Source organism: Pezoporus wallicus, unplaced genomic scaffold (genome assembly GCF_028554395.1).
Source record: "Pezoporus wallicus isolate ANWC-B61680 ecotype Strahan unplaced genomic scaffold, APGP_CSIRO_Pwel_v1 contig_8548, whole genome shotgun sequence".
NCBI lineage: Eukaryota > Metazoa > Chordata > Aves > Psittaciformes > Psittacidae > Pezoporus > Pezoporus wallicus.
The window spans coordinates 172,225-185,316 of record NW_026642624.1 but is presented as its reverse complement, the minus strand read 5'-3'; the positions used below and the strand labels follow the sequence as shown (position 1 = coordinate 185,316).

Here is a 13,092-nt window from a genome sequence, read left to right as displayed (position 1 = left end):
CTAAATACATATAAGTCACTACTAAATACATTTAGTCACTCCTAAATGTTAACATTTGCAGTTTAAAATGGACTGGCAAGAACTCAGCATCATTTAAAGGCTATTTAAGCTCATTTGGTCTCTCTCAGTATTCATGGGAGGCCAATGTAAGGTTAATCCCTGCAAAAACTAGTGTCTCCTACATTTGCACATTGGTGCTTTCCAGTATTACTTCTTCCTGTAACCCCAGATTCTGGAAGTGCAGCAGGTTCTTCCCCTAACTGACTACCCTCTGATGAAGATGTTCATACATGTCAGGGATTGGCCCTGCAAGTACTTACTGCTGAGAACTGGCATACTAATGCCAATGGGACCACTGTAATAGTCAGCAGAGACTTTAGCAGTGAGAGCTTCCAGGGCTGAGGTCACAACCCTATGAGGAAATCAGGTACTAAATAAAATATTCAAGAGGTCTATCACTTATTTATGATGGTTAATATTATCTTTATCTTTTACCTTCCCCTTTATGCAGGTCAACAAATAATATTAGACTGCAGAAGTATGAAGTCACCTGTAACAGATCTCCAACCAAATTCTAAACTGAATTCTCTTTTCCCCTTAAATAATTTTGAAAAGCATAATTACTTCTGAAACTACTGAAAGCTCTCTAATGAGAAGTGATGTTACCCTGTGAGCAATGTGAAACGAGGAACTATTGCTTGCTGTCCTAAAATTAATATGCGGATTTTGTGAGTCCTACTGGTAAACCTTCAGTGTGGTGGATGGGGACTCAGCTACATGATTCTTGTTAAAGTTAATAGGAGTCACACCGCTAAATCCCTGCTCACTATGCTTAAAATTTACCCCCTAGATAGTAAGCTGATATAGTTAGCAGCAGCGCTTCCTCAGTTAGATTGAAAGTCAAATAAACTGGGGATGGTAAGTCCCATTTGGTACTGCATTGGACTGCTAATGACTAGAATGTCCAATTGCTTATAAAAACATAACTGTAATTTGGATTGTATTCACATACTGAATTACGAGCAGGTACAACTGTTGTACAAGCTGGAAGATATAATGGATTTTTAAATCCACTTTAGCACTACATTTTATTTTATAATGCAGATGGGTATAATAAGCAGCAAAAAAAGAGCCTGATTTAGTCTCAAATTCTGTTACCCGATTTCTAGGAAAGGAAGTGTACAATACACAGACTGTGTGAATTTTGCCGTTGTGTTAAAAGTGGTTAAAGCAGGGTTTAATGATGCAGAGTAAAATCCACCCATCACTGAACTTACAATACCCCGGTGTACCCGGGAGCACAGTGACATTCTCCGGTCCTGTGGTCGCAGGTGGCTCCGTTGTGGCACTGGCACTCCAGCTGGCAGCCTTTGCCATAGGTGCCAGGGTCGCAGAGCTCCTCACAGCGCCAGCCTCGGTACCCGTCTGCACACACACAGGCCCCGGTGATGGGGTTGCACAGGGCCTCATTCTGACACTGGCAACGGTTGCTGCAGTGGGGTCCCCAGTGGTCGCTGTCACAACCTGGAAAACACACAGTCATTTACAGGGTGATTAGGAAAGTGCATCACAAGCACCTCATCCCAGCCCCCTGTGCTCAGCTTGGGAAGCAGGCAGAGGCTCTGTTCACACCAGGAGCTTTCTCCAGTTACCCCCCTGCACTTGTATTACATCTAAATTTGAGGACTTTGTTTAACACCCTTATTGGATCAGGAACTAAATCTTTTAATATCCTGTTTCTTAGTGCTCTTAGATAGCTGAAAGGAATGAATTTATAGTGGAATCAGATGCAGAGTATCACATCCTGACTGCAGCGTAATTAATGGCAGGCAGTATGGCCACTCAAATCTTGTAGATTGAATAATGTCATCAAATACTGTTTCTTTGCACTCGTTCCCATAAGATAATAAATACGGTAATCAAAAGAAGGATTTCTTTGGTGATGTTTTTGGGGGTTTAGGGGCTTTTTCTTGGAGTAAGGAGATGGTAAGGAAGAAAATAACACTGGAGACGGGATTTCCTGAGGCTGACCAGGCTTAGGGTGAAGGTGTGGAGTGTAGATGTCACGTAATTTCTGCGCTGATACAGTTAGCACTATACTAGCATTACACTAGTACATACAACAGTAGCATGTACATAAAACAACATGTACTAGTGATACAGAAGGACCCCAAACCCTACAGTCAGTGACATGGGGTAGAGGTTCCCAACGGAAACAACCAAAGCACAGTGGGTACCCTCCACATGACAATCCTGCCTGATCCCTCCTCCTTGTGTGTGGACCACAGGCAGCATAAGAGAGGGAAGTCAGCAATATAGAAGCAGTCTGGTCCTGGCTTGCTATAAAAACAGCAAGTGGCACCTGCAAAAACCCCCTTTAAGATGTACACATACTGAACAAACAGCTCAAAGCAAGCACCCAGAGGTTAAGCTTTTCTCAGTAAACTTACATGACTTTAAACTGACGGAAGGGAGATTGAGATGGGATTTTAGGAAGAAGTTCATCTCTGTGAGGGTGCTGAGGCGCTGGCACAGGGTGCCCAGAGAAGCTGTGGCTGCCCCATCCCTGGCAGTGTTCAAGGTCAGGCTGGACGCAGGGGCTTGGAGCAAGCTGCTCTAGTGGAAGGGGTCCCTGCCTGTGGCAGGGGGCTGGGACTGGATGCTTTAAGGAGCCTTCCAACACAAACCATTCTAGGATTCTACGATTTGCCAAAATGGTCACCTACCCACCGCTCAGTAGCCTTTCAATACAGCTATGTCAAGGGTGAAGAAAATCATCATTCTCATCAGAACAGAGCTGCTGGCAAAATTCCTGCTGAAGACCCAACTACAGATCATTTTCCAGGTACAGCTGGTTTTGATTATACCAACAATTCTTCTGCTAACATAAAATCCACCGCCGTGAAGGGCGCGAGTGTCTTCACAAACTCTCTTTATTTGCCAACAAGAGTGCTAATCCCCAGGTGACACTGCCTGCTTCGAAGGCCTGGATCTCTGCTTCCAAACTTAGCAAGGTAAATGTAAAACCGACTTAATGCTGGTGCTCTTGCCCTAGAAATTTCATAGCTCTCTCCTTCTACAGTCCATGGCTATAAACCCACACAGAGTGACCGTATCAGTTAATTTTGGCAGTATTTTTGTCCTTCTTCATGAGAAGCAGGTTGCTACTGGTCCCTGAGAGGATGTTCAACAGCAAAGGGAGAGAGCCTTCATTCAATTTGCACTGCTGATTGCCAGTTTACAAACTTCTGTTTCTTGAGCAAGTGTTAAAGGCCAAAATAAACCCGTAAGAAGACAGTTACAGGGTCTCCAAAAGGATCTGCAGGGTCTTACAGGACGCAGAGATGGTTTCATGTCCTGCAGAAAGCAGAACACGCAGTGTACCCCTGTGCCTAATCCTGGTCCTGCCTCACGCAAGATGTTTTATTGCTTTGCCTCCTCTTTCCCACAGCTGTAAACAGTGATGATAGTTCTGCACTGACACCACTGGGAGCCGAACAAACAAAATCTCACTCTTTATAAGTCTTAAATTATTACTGAGAATCTGTGGAAAGAGATGATCCATCTTTATTTCATATAGACACTTGCTAAGGCTCTGTAAGCCTTCTGGGGCAGGGAGCAAATCTGCTGGAGCTGATGGAGTTCCCCAGCAATTTCTGTTCCAGAAACACTGATTTGTTTTCTGCAGAACTTGAACACCAAGGGATGCAGTTCTGCACCTCCACAAAGGGTACACATCTGAACCACAGCCCTTTGCATCGGGAAGTGGAATGTGGGAATCAAACTTAACCCTGCCCGCTTCAGGGACTTGGTTCCTACCTCATCACACCTCGCTTCGAGACCTGACTGCCAGACTGTGGGCTAATATAATTCCAGATGCAATTAATTTGCTTAATAGGAATAAATAACACTCACTAGAACATGTGAATTATATCCCTGATTTTCTATGCCTCAGGTGAGCGCTCCACCCATCAGATTTGTCTGCTCTGTTTGTGTTCTTCACTTTGCAAGAATGTGAAGGAGCGAGAAACCCTTTTATAGGAAGGGAAAACCATTTCCCATCATCAGCTCAAGCATCTTATTTCCCATTTACAGTGTCTGCCCTAAACATAGCTCCTTTTATGTAAGTCAGTCTCATTTGAACACTTATTTACTATATATACATATTTGGTCACATGCTTGTTTTCTCCCTGTACCAAATTTCACTCCACAATCTAGCCAAAGGGAAGAGCAAAATGCTGAAGGAAAGAAGAGAAATTCCTCTAATTGGTTTTAAGATCATAAAAAACTGCATCTGGATAATAAAAGAAGCCTGCTGTGACCAGAAAACCAGCTGGCAGTTAGACAGATTCTTCCACAGGCTTCTAAGTACAAGACATCAGTGAACACACATTGCAACATTCAGTATGTTTAGACCAAAGTAGCTAGCCAGAATATTTTAACTGTCTATGAAATAAAAGAGCTTCACATACCAGATAGCTACTCAGAATGTGAATTTCATGGGGATTTACTAAAGAGAGGACATAAAAATGAGGATTAAAGTACATCTGAATGCTCATGGAAGAAACTGAAAATACAGAATTACAAAAAGATGGGGCTTGTACCAGGTCTCATTTACAATGCCCGATGCGGCCTTTGCACTTGTTAGGCTTCTTTTTATGTTCCTAAAACTAGTAGCAGGTTTTGACTACAGTTCTCTAAATGGTTTGAAACTAGAATCATGGTGTGTGTCTAACCAAGGTGAATATGGTGTGTGTATCTAACAAAGGTGAATATAGTGTGTGTGTAACCAAGGTGAGCATCCCATTGTGCCTCTGGGGACAGGATCCTATATACACACTGACAAGTTGGTCTCTTCTAGATTTAAGTCTTTCCCTCAGATGGTAAAGGTTTTCTGCTTTCAGCTATCAGTTCAAACCCTATTCATTTCATGCAGTATTAATTCATCCACTGCCGTTTAATTGCAAGGGGTATTGAGTATAATTCATTGGCAACGTGTTAGTGTAAAATCTGTGATACTGAAATATCATCCTCACCTGATTTTACACTGCAGCAATCTCACAGGAAAATAAGATCTTTGTTGCTCAAAGTTTACCAGTTCCTGTTCGCTTTCTTTTCCTGCTTTCCTTTAAGCCCCATGTTGCAGTGACAGTCTGTGGAGCTGCAAGTAAATTCTTTACCTATGTGATTTCATTGCGACATTATGAGCTATTTATATTGAGATAACTCATACGTCTGCACTGTGGTAGCCTCTGAACCTTTATAGAGGTAGGCAGATACAGAGTTGATGATAAGCTAAATCCAAGTACTTCTCAAACAAGTAATTTCACTGAGCTCAACAGGACCCCTCGTGTGTGAGACTACTCAAGTGTGTAACTAGCTGTGGGACGAGGGTCTGGTAGTTCCTGTTAGAAAACTAACAAACAGGAGAAAACAAAGACTTCAGCAACCAAGACATACTTTTTCTATACACATCAGAGTGGTAAATCCTAGCTGGTGTGTTATAGTGATTCCTGTTTCTGAGACACAGGGCAAAGCAGCCTCAGAGCCATGGAAACTGCTGCACTTCTGCACTTCAGGATCATTGGAATCCCTTCTATGGCTGCAGAGAGGCCATTCTAAAATACAACCCAGGCCTAGCACAGTCTGGTCCTGCTCTTTTTCATAGTCCCTGTGTGTTACTATAATGGAGATAAATAATAACAGCAACACCATGTGAACAGAAAGCTGATTAAAGCTTACACAAGTGCTACACTGTAAATGCATATGCCATTAAAAATGTCAAAATGATACAGAGACTTTAACTATACCATCAATAAGAAAAGCAACCTGAGAGTGGTGATGTCAGGGAGGTACAAATGCTCCCTTCAGACTGCATGGATGTCAATACCATGAGAGATGAGTCTGAAATAGCCAGCGCTCCCCTGGGAGATGTTACATTAAAGGGAGCTGCCATATTTCAGGTCACGTGTGAACATTCCCTGGCAAACATGCTAACTTCCTCACTTTTTCTCCTTCAAAAATATGACTGGAGATCAATTGCCACCAATAAAAATGAACATAACTGTAAAGGACGATGCTGGGTGCCTCAGCATAATTGCAGTTGTCTGCACACAGTAGTCTGATGGCTGAAAGAGTCATCCCTCATGGAAAGCTTGCTCAAAACGGGACAGTTTTTCTTCCTCTCTGCATCCCTACCCCTAACTTGGAAGCCTCAGTGAGGGCTAATTGCAGCCGGCTCTGCATATCCAACACTAGTCATGCATGACATCCCGTTACCAGTTCTGTCCTGTGGAATGCTCAAGGAAGACACACTGGAAGTGCTGCTTCACTCCCAAAGAGCTGTTTTACCCTCTAGGAATGGTCAGTGTGCTGTGTTCTGGGTCAACAGAGCTGCCCAGTACTGAGTGCAGCAGCACAAGGTGGCCAGCAACAGGGCAAACACACAAGTCTGAACATTTAGCAGGTAAATAAAAGCTCTCCGAAGGAAGAGATGACATTTATCAAGCGACTTATCCCAACAAGACAGGGTCAAAAGCACTCTTCCAGTGCTTTTCCACCCCTGTGCAGACACACTAAATATAAAGATAGCATCTTCTGTCACAGCAGCACCAGACTCTGTGGTCTTAGGGTCCATGATTATGTTGTTCTAGTTAGCATAAGTCAGTTTGTGTCTGTTTTTATTGCTGTGTTCTGGGCATGCAAAGTCAGCAGCACACTCATGTACAAAAGGCACAGCTGAAAAACACTGAGCAGTTGATTTTCCCAGCCGAAGAACTCTGGATCCTCTTTGGCTGATGGGGATTGTCAATGACTCCATGATTTAAAGGAACTTTTGGCAAATCTGCTAATAATTTGTCAATGACCAATACTCTGGAATGCTTCCAGATTCGGTTTGAAATGTTTAAAAGAGATATTAGCCTTCAAAAATGCAAAGGGATAAAAGAGCGAACTTACTAAATCTGGGAGGACATGGTGTAACACTGGTTATTTTGAATTTATTTTGAAATCAGGACTATTTTCCCCCCTTAATATAACTGTACTGTAGAATAATTGTATGAATATCAATTGAGGTGAAATGCAGCCCAAACCCTGTGTGGGGTTATTTTTGATCTAATTCAGTTTCGGAATCTGACTGGCTTTTAAATGGTTGGCCCAGCTCATGCAAAGCAGGCAAAGAAACAGCAAAAGCTAAAGCACATGCATGTAGTGAATAAAAGAATGAAGCAATCAGTTAGCTTTTTATTCCCTGCACTTAGTCCGAGAATTACAATCCCTGTGTTGAGCTGATGTCTTCTCACTGTACAAACATGACTCATTCTGGCACAGCTCAACACCTTTGGAAACAGAAGCCAAGCCCAAAATGGGTGTGAAACAAGGTCCCTGAAGAGGGAATCCCCTTACAACAACAGTTCACATCACTTGGTGTTTGGCTCTGAGCAGTGCCGTGTCCCTCAAGTCCTGGCACTGCAGGCAATACCAATACACTTGTGAAAGCATGGGCCAAGGTACTGAAAAATCACTCCCTGATCTGCTCAATTCTAACCAAAAAAAAAATCCCATTTATCTTACAAGACTCTTTACCCTTGGAACTTCTAACCCATATTTATGAACGATGCTGTCCTCAAAAGTACCTACATTGTCAGAAATACCCTTCAAAGATGTTCTTACAAATGCTTAGAGACCAACATTCTAATTCTGTGATTTCAGAATGAGCTGATTTTCTTCTTCATAACCGTATCAAGACACTGACAATTCACCATGAGACAGCATGTCTTACTCAGGTCTTAAAAACAAGAGAGGTCCTATAACTGTCAAGGCAATGAATAGGTTGGATTTCTGTAAATAAATACTTTCTTGGGGGCAACCAAGTTACCAATGGATTTTAATAAATAACCCTGCTCCAAATATAATTTAGATTACCTGAACTGTGTCACAGGCATTTAGTTGGCAGCATTGGAAACATCCAAGGTCAGGCTGGACAGGCCTCTGAGCAGCCTAGTCTGGATGGACATGTCCCTGCTCATTGCAGGGGGGTTGGACTAGTGACCTTTAAAGGTCCCTTGCAACCCAAACTATTCAATGGTTCTATGATTGTTCATTTTCCTCTGTAAGAAGCTTTGTCTGGTCCCTGACAGGTTCTCTGTTATGCAGAATTTACTGTCTCCAGTTTTAGCTTCAGGCTCACTCACCCTGTTGGTTTGAGGAATAGAGGTAAGGGAATTTCAGCTTAAATCAGTAACCTGGAGCAGTAGTTTTTGCTTGTTAAAGTACATTTTTATATCTTTTTCACTGACAAGCTGGGACACCTTCCATATACAGAGCAATAGCTTGAAATCCAGCTGAGCACTGTCCCACACCCAGGGGTGTGCTCAAGTGTCCCCTGGGAAAACCTACCTGTACTTGATTGAACCATAAAGAACGTAATTTGAAGACACTCAGTACCACCTCTGGGTAATTCATTACCTCCATTCCTCAAAGAGTTCGTCTCTATTGAAAGCAATCAGCAATTAAAGGTTTCAGAGGCTTAGCAGGACTTCTCTTACAATTGTTCCTAGTAGATGCCATGGGGCACTGGCTGTTTAATCTCCATGTAGTAAGTGGTCCACAGAGATGGTGACAGCCTCTTCTCTTAGGCCATTACCCTCATGTCAGAGGTTTGTTCTAGTCCATGTCAATGAATGGTCTGTATATCAGCCTGATGACACCCTTGAAAGGATTTTTCATATGCTTTATTTTCTTTTCAAGGAACAACAAACCAACCAGGGACTAACACATATAAATAAGGCATCTGACTTATGAAGCTGGTGTCACAAAAAGAAGAAAATGTCAGATTAAAGGCTGGAAGAGCAGCAGTAATTCAGCACTTGAGGCAGTGAATTATGATATTCTCTTTAATTACGTGAGCACAGGCTACCATTTACATGCCCTGGCATTTTCTGCCTTCTGAGCTTGTAGCTTTGCAGCCTTGAGGTTCCTAAACATGGGGTTTGGTTTTCTGAGCCTAAGGACTCTGGATCCTCTCTGGCTGATGGGGATTTTCAATGAATCCATGATTTAAAGGAACCTTTGGCAAATCTTCTTCTTTCACACCCATTTCAGGCTTGGCTTCTGCACGTGTAAATATGAAGTTGTAAAACGACCCAACCAAGTGGCAAAAACCTGAGGTTAACCTGAGGCTGGCAGAACCTGCGATCAATCTCGTTTTCCAAGTTTATGGATCAGTCTTCATCAGACAGAAAGGAAAAGATGGGAAGGAAACATCAGCCAATTTTTCTGTAAATGGGTAGATTATTGTTCACAGGAGGAAATGAATCTAATTTTGTGTTTGTTTTGTGTTTCTTTTTTCTTAAAGACAGCAGAACAGCTTTTCATCCTTCAAGAAAGATTGTACTGATTCTCTCTGAAGTTCATTGTCTGAATCAGATAAGAAACATGTGGCTGATTCAGGCCCTGATTTAATCTCAAATGATGATCTCATTAGTCATTGACTTTCCAACATGTGGTACCTAATTCAATCACAGCACTTCACTTTATTTAGTATCCTCTGAGGAAACATTTTCTTTCCAAAGTAATCCTTGTTTAAAGAACATTCCTACAGTATTCTGTAGGATGCTTAGAACAGTTACCTATAGCTGTACACTTCTATTTTGGGAAAGTGAAAACAAAATCACTGTAATTCAAAGAAAAGTTGGGTATTTGGATGTCAGCCTCGTCAAATCCTGTAATGAACTCCATATATTTTGGAAGCAGCAAAATGGGAGGAACAACTTCTACTCCTGACAGATATCAAAGTGTTGCATTTTCAGAATTCCATCATGAGCTATTTTGACAGAGGCTTCAAAAGAAGTGAAAATTAGAACACAAAAAAACCCTGAGAATATTTCCTATTTCTTTTTGTAGAAATTACTCTTTGGTTTAATGAGCCTTTAACTCTACTGACAATCTCCATGTTACAAGGAGTTTAAAACCATGAAATACTTCATAAGGCAGCGACAACATTCTATGCAACACGAGCATTGTCTTGGTAGAATGTGTTTAGAGAAGATGCTGCATTCTTTAAAATGTTTTCTCAGTGTCATATTAATGGCAGGCAAAGTCTGTTCTTTAATTAGAGTTTTACTGTGGTGAATTAAAAAATACATGGGCAGAGTATCAAGAGTCTAATAAAACTAAATGAAGATATGATCTTTCCTCTGTACGAAACCCAGCAGTCTTTGCTCTGGCAAAACTTGCATCAATACTTCATTATTATTGTCTAGGACAGAACAGCAATAATAAGATCTGCAAGTAACTTACTTAGAAATTCTGATTTCCAGCTGGGTAAGACATTCTCTCTATCTCTCTCAAGATCTATAATGGACTTAGATGTTTTCATTGACTATCTCATTAAATCTTCCTGTAGCATGTCTGCACACAAGTACTGTGAGTTTTGCTTCCAAGAAGAGGTAGAAAGACGTCTGGGTATCCCTAAAATACTGCAGGATGGGTATAGAGGAAGGAATCAAGCACCCTTCAACAAACAAGTGTTGGAGAGGCTGCCAGGGGGGCTCAAGAGTGGCAGCAGCATTGCTCCAAGGTGGTTCAAAGAAAACGATGAAGAACTTGAGGCCTTTTCACTGAGGATTAGGAGCTGTGGATACAACATCTGTGCCTGGTGGGAAAGAGTTCAAAGGCTTATAAAAAGCTATGTGCAATATCTACTTAGAGCTACTTGCTATTCTAAATAGTGTATGGTCTTTAGCTGAGTGCTTAGCAAGGCAGGGCTGTGGGACAAGGAATAAAACCTCTTTCTCTTTTCAGTTAACGCCTGCCAACCCTGATCCAGTTGAGAGCAGACCCACAGGGCCAGACTAAAGTAGGTTAGGCCACACTGGATGACCTTCAGTCACATCCCCAACAAGCCCCCTGCAACAGGGCAGGAGAACATTGCCTGTCACCTGAGGAATCCACCATGCTGAAAGCAATCTGATTCCCCCACTGAAGTGACCTTTCCACCTTCTGTGACTGCAGAGTGGTGTTAACTGTGTAGAATCAAGTGGGATCAACCCCTTTTGGCAAAGCTCTCCGGGAGATGCGCTCAGCTCTTTATTTTTCACAGCACATAAACTGAGCATCGGAAGGTCACCCTGCTGATGTTTTGCCAGATATGCAATATACCTTTATTTGCAGTTAAAGCAGTGCTTAAAGAAGAACAGCTTCTTGTCACTGAAATAGCGAGTGCTGGAGAGCAGGCTCCTTCTCATTCTCATTCACACGCAGGGATGTGTCCCTTCACCTTTGGCTGTAGGTCAGCATGCAAATTGACATGAGTGAAAAGACTGGCTGATCAGTGAGTAAAGTGGTACTATGAAGATAAGCATATGGAAGAAATGCTACAGTTAGCTAACCAGCTTCCAATTACTCCATAAAGATTCACCTTCAAGGGGACATATAAGCACATCCCTCACAAGTAACCTAACACACAGGACTGACTCATCAGTCATTTCTAAGGTGATCAATAAAGCAATTTATTTTATTGCATTAATATGGAAAACCAAAGTAAACACTGTGGATTGTGGTACTTCCTTTTATTTCCAACAATGTAGCTGTAGAGTAAAGGGAACTGCTTCTTCCCCCTCTCCACAATCCTGTCCTAAAGTTGACTACCTGTGCACTGCTTTTCAGGGAAATAATATCAGCTTAAAGGATGTTCTGCCCCAATAACTGAATGTAGGAAAAATCTCGCCTTCTCTAGTGTGAATTCTGTTACTTGAGGTCTTTGAGGAAGAATTAGAGCACCAGAAGGCCTGGTGGCCTTTGAAATAGGGGTGTCTTTTATACCTAAAACAGTTCAAAGGCTTAGAAAAGAGATGTGCAGATATCCACACAAGCTACTTGCTGCTCTCTTTTCTTCTAGGCATACTTGAATCTTCACATGGCTCTTTAATGTTACCTAATGTCTTCAAGATATCTTAAATACACTGCTGTCTTCCTCTTATAAACCATTAATAGTAATGTCCTTTTCAGGCACATAAAAAGAAACAGGTTTTTTTCAGTCTTGCCCTGTGTAAGTCAGTAAAGCCAAGAATATTCAGTCAATCAAAACCACATCATAAGACTCAGCACAGTCTCTACAAGAGCTTGCTTATATTTGCCAACAGAAAATAGGAAGTGCAAAGCTATTGGGGAAGAAAAGGGGAAAATACTGAAATACTAGGATATTACATCCTCTTTTCATGTCACTCAGGCACTGAGGTGTGGGATGTTCTGATAATAAAGAGGTAATCAGAGAGGTAGATAAATGCCGCGTAACTTAAATCCCATGAGTCAAAGCAGGGATGGCTCTAAGTGAGTTGGGGATGGCAGAAGACACACACCCCAGAACCAGAAGAGTTTTCTGCAGTCAAATCCCAGTGTCCCTAAAGCAGCTCCTTATACTGCAACATTGCTGCAGTGCTTCTGCACCTCTTCTTTAGGATGATGCTGGGAGGGGAAAGCAGCCACAGGTCTGCTAACCTGATCCAGCAGTTTATACTCACATCACAGCCAGCAGCAAAATGAACAAGCCCTGAGTGCTGCAGAGGAAATGAAGATGCTGCCACTGCCTCCCTATGGCTCCCTCTGTGTAGCAGTAGGACTCTGGCTTCATTTCGGAGAGCTAGGCAGGAAGATAAAGTCTTGTCTCATAAATTATTGAGATTAGATGTCTAAACCTTGATATTTTATTTTGACTTCTGAACATGTTCAGATGCTGTTCACTGAAGCACAAATTAATGCCAATTTCTAAAGCAAGAGTTGCTCTAAACCGGGAAATGAAACTTTTTGTTGTGATGTTAAAAACAGACAATCCTTAAACTGCTTTACATCTTGAAAAATAGGATGATCAAAGCTGTTCACCCTCACAGGCAGTTATGGGTTTGCTGAACTGAAATGTTTTGACAAAATCCCAACCGTATGGAAGCGTGTGCTTTCGGAACAGCTTCACCAAGTGTGGATTGCTGCATCAAGCAGACAAACCTCAGGCAGGCAGAAAACAGTAAATCATCACTCCTCAGGTTTTTTTCCTCATTGTTTACCAACAAAGTGTTAGTGTCTCCAGTGTTATCTGTG

The 13,092-nt window shown here is 42.0% G+C and overlaps 1 protein-coding gene across 3 annotated transcripts in view; it reads right to left on the bottom strand.

Annotated features, from left to right (window-relative positions):
* The window catches only part of MEGF11 (multiple EGF like domains 11), a 265,950-nt gene that overhangs the window by 96,247 nt on the left and 156,611 nt on the right, over nucleotides 1-13,092 (bottom strand). For 2 of the 3 annotated variants that reach the window (XM_057430994.1, XM_057430993.1), the window contains one exon: nucleotides 1,278-1,524. In XM_057430994.1, coding sequence (XP_057286977.1) covers nucleotides 1,278-1,524 — 247 coding nt within the window. Of the gene's footprint in view, nucleotides 1-1,277; nucleotides 1,525-8,917; nucleotides 8,952-13,092 lie in introns of those variants that run through there. The other variant, XM_057430995.1, reaches the window with a different exon arrangement.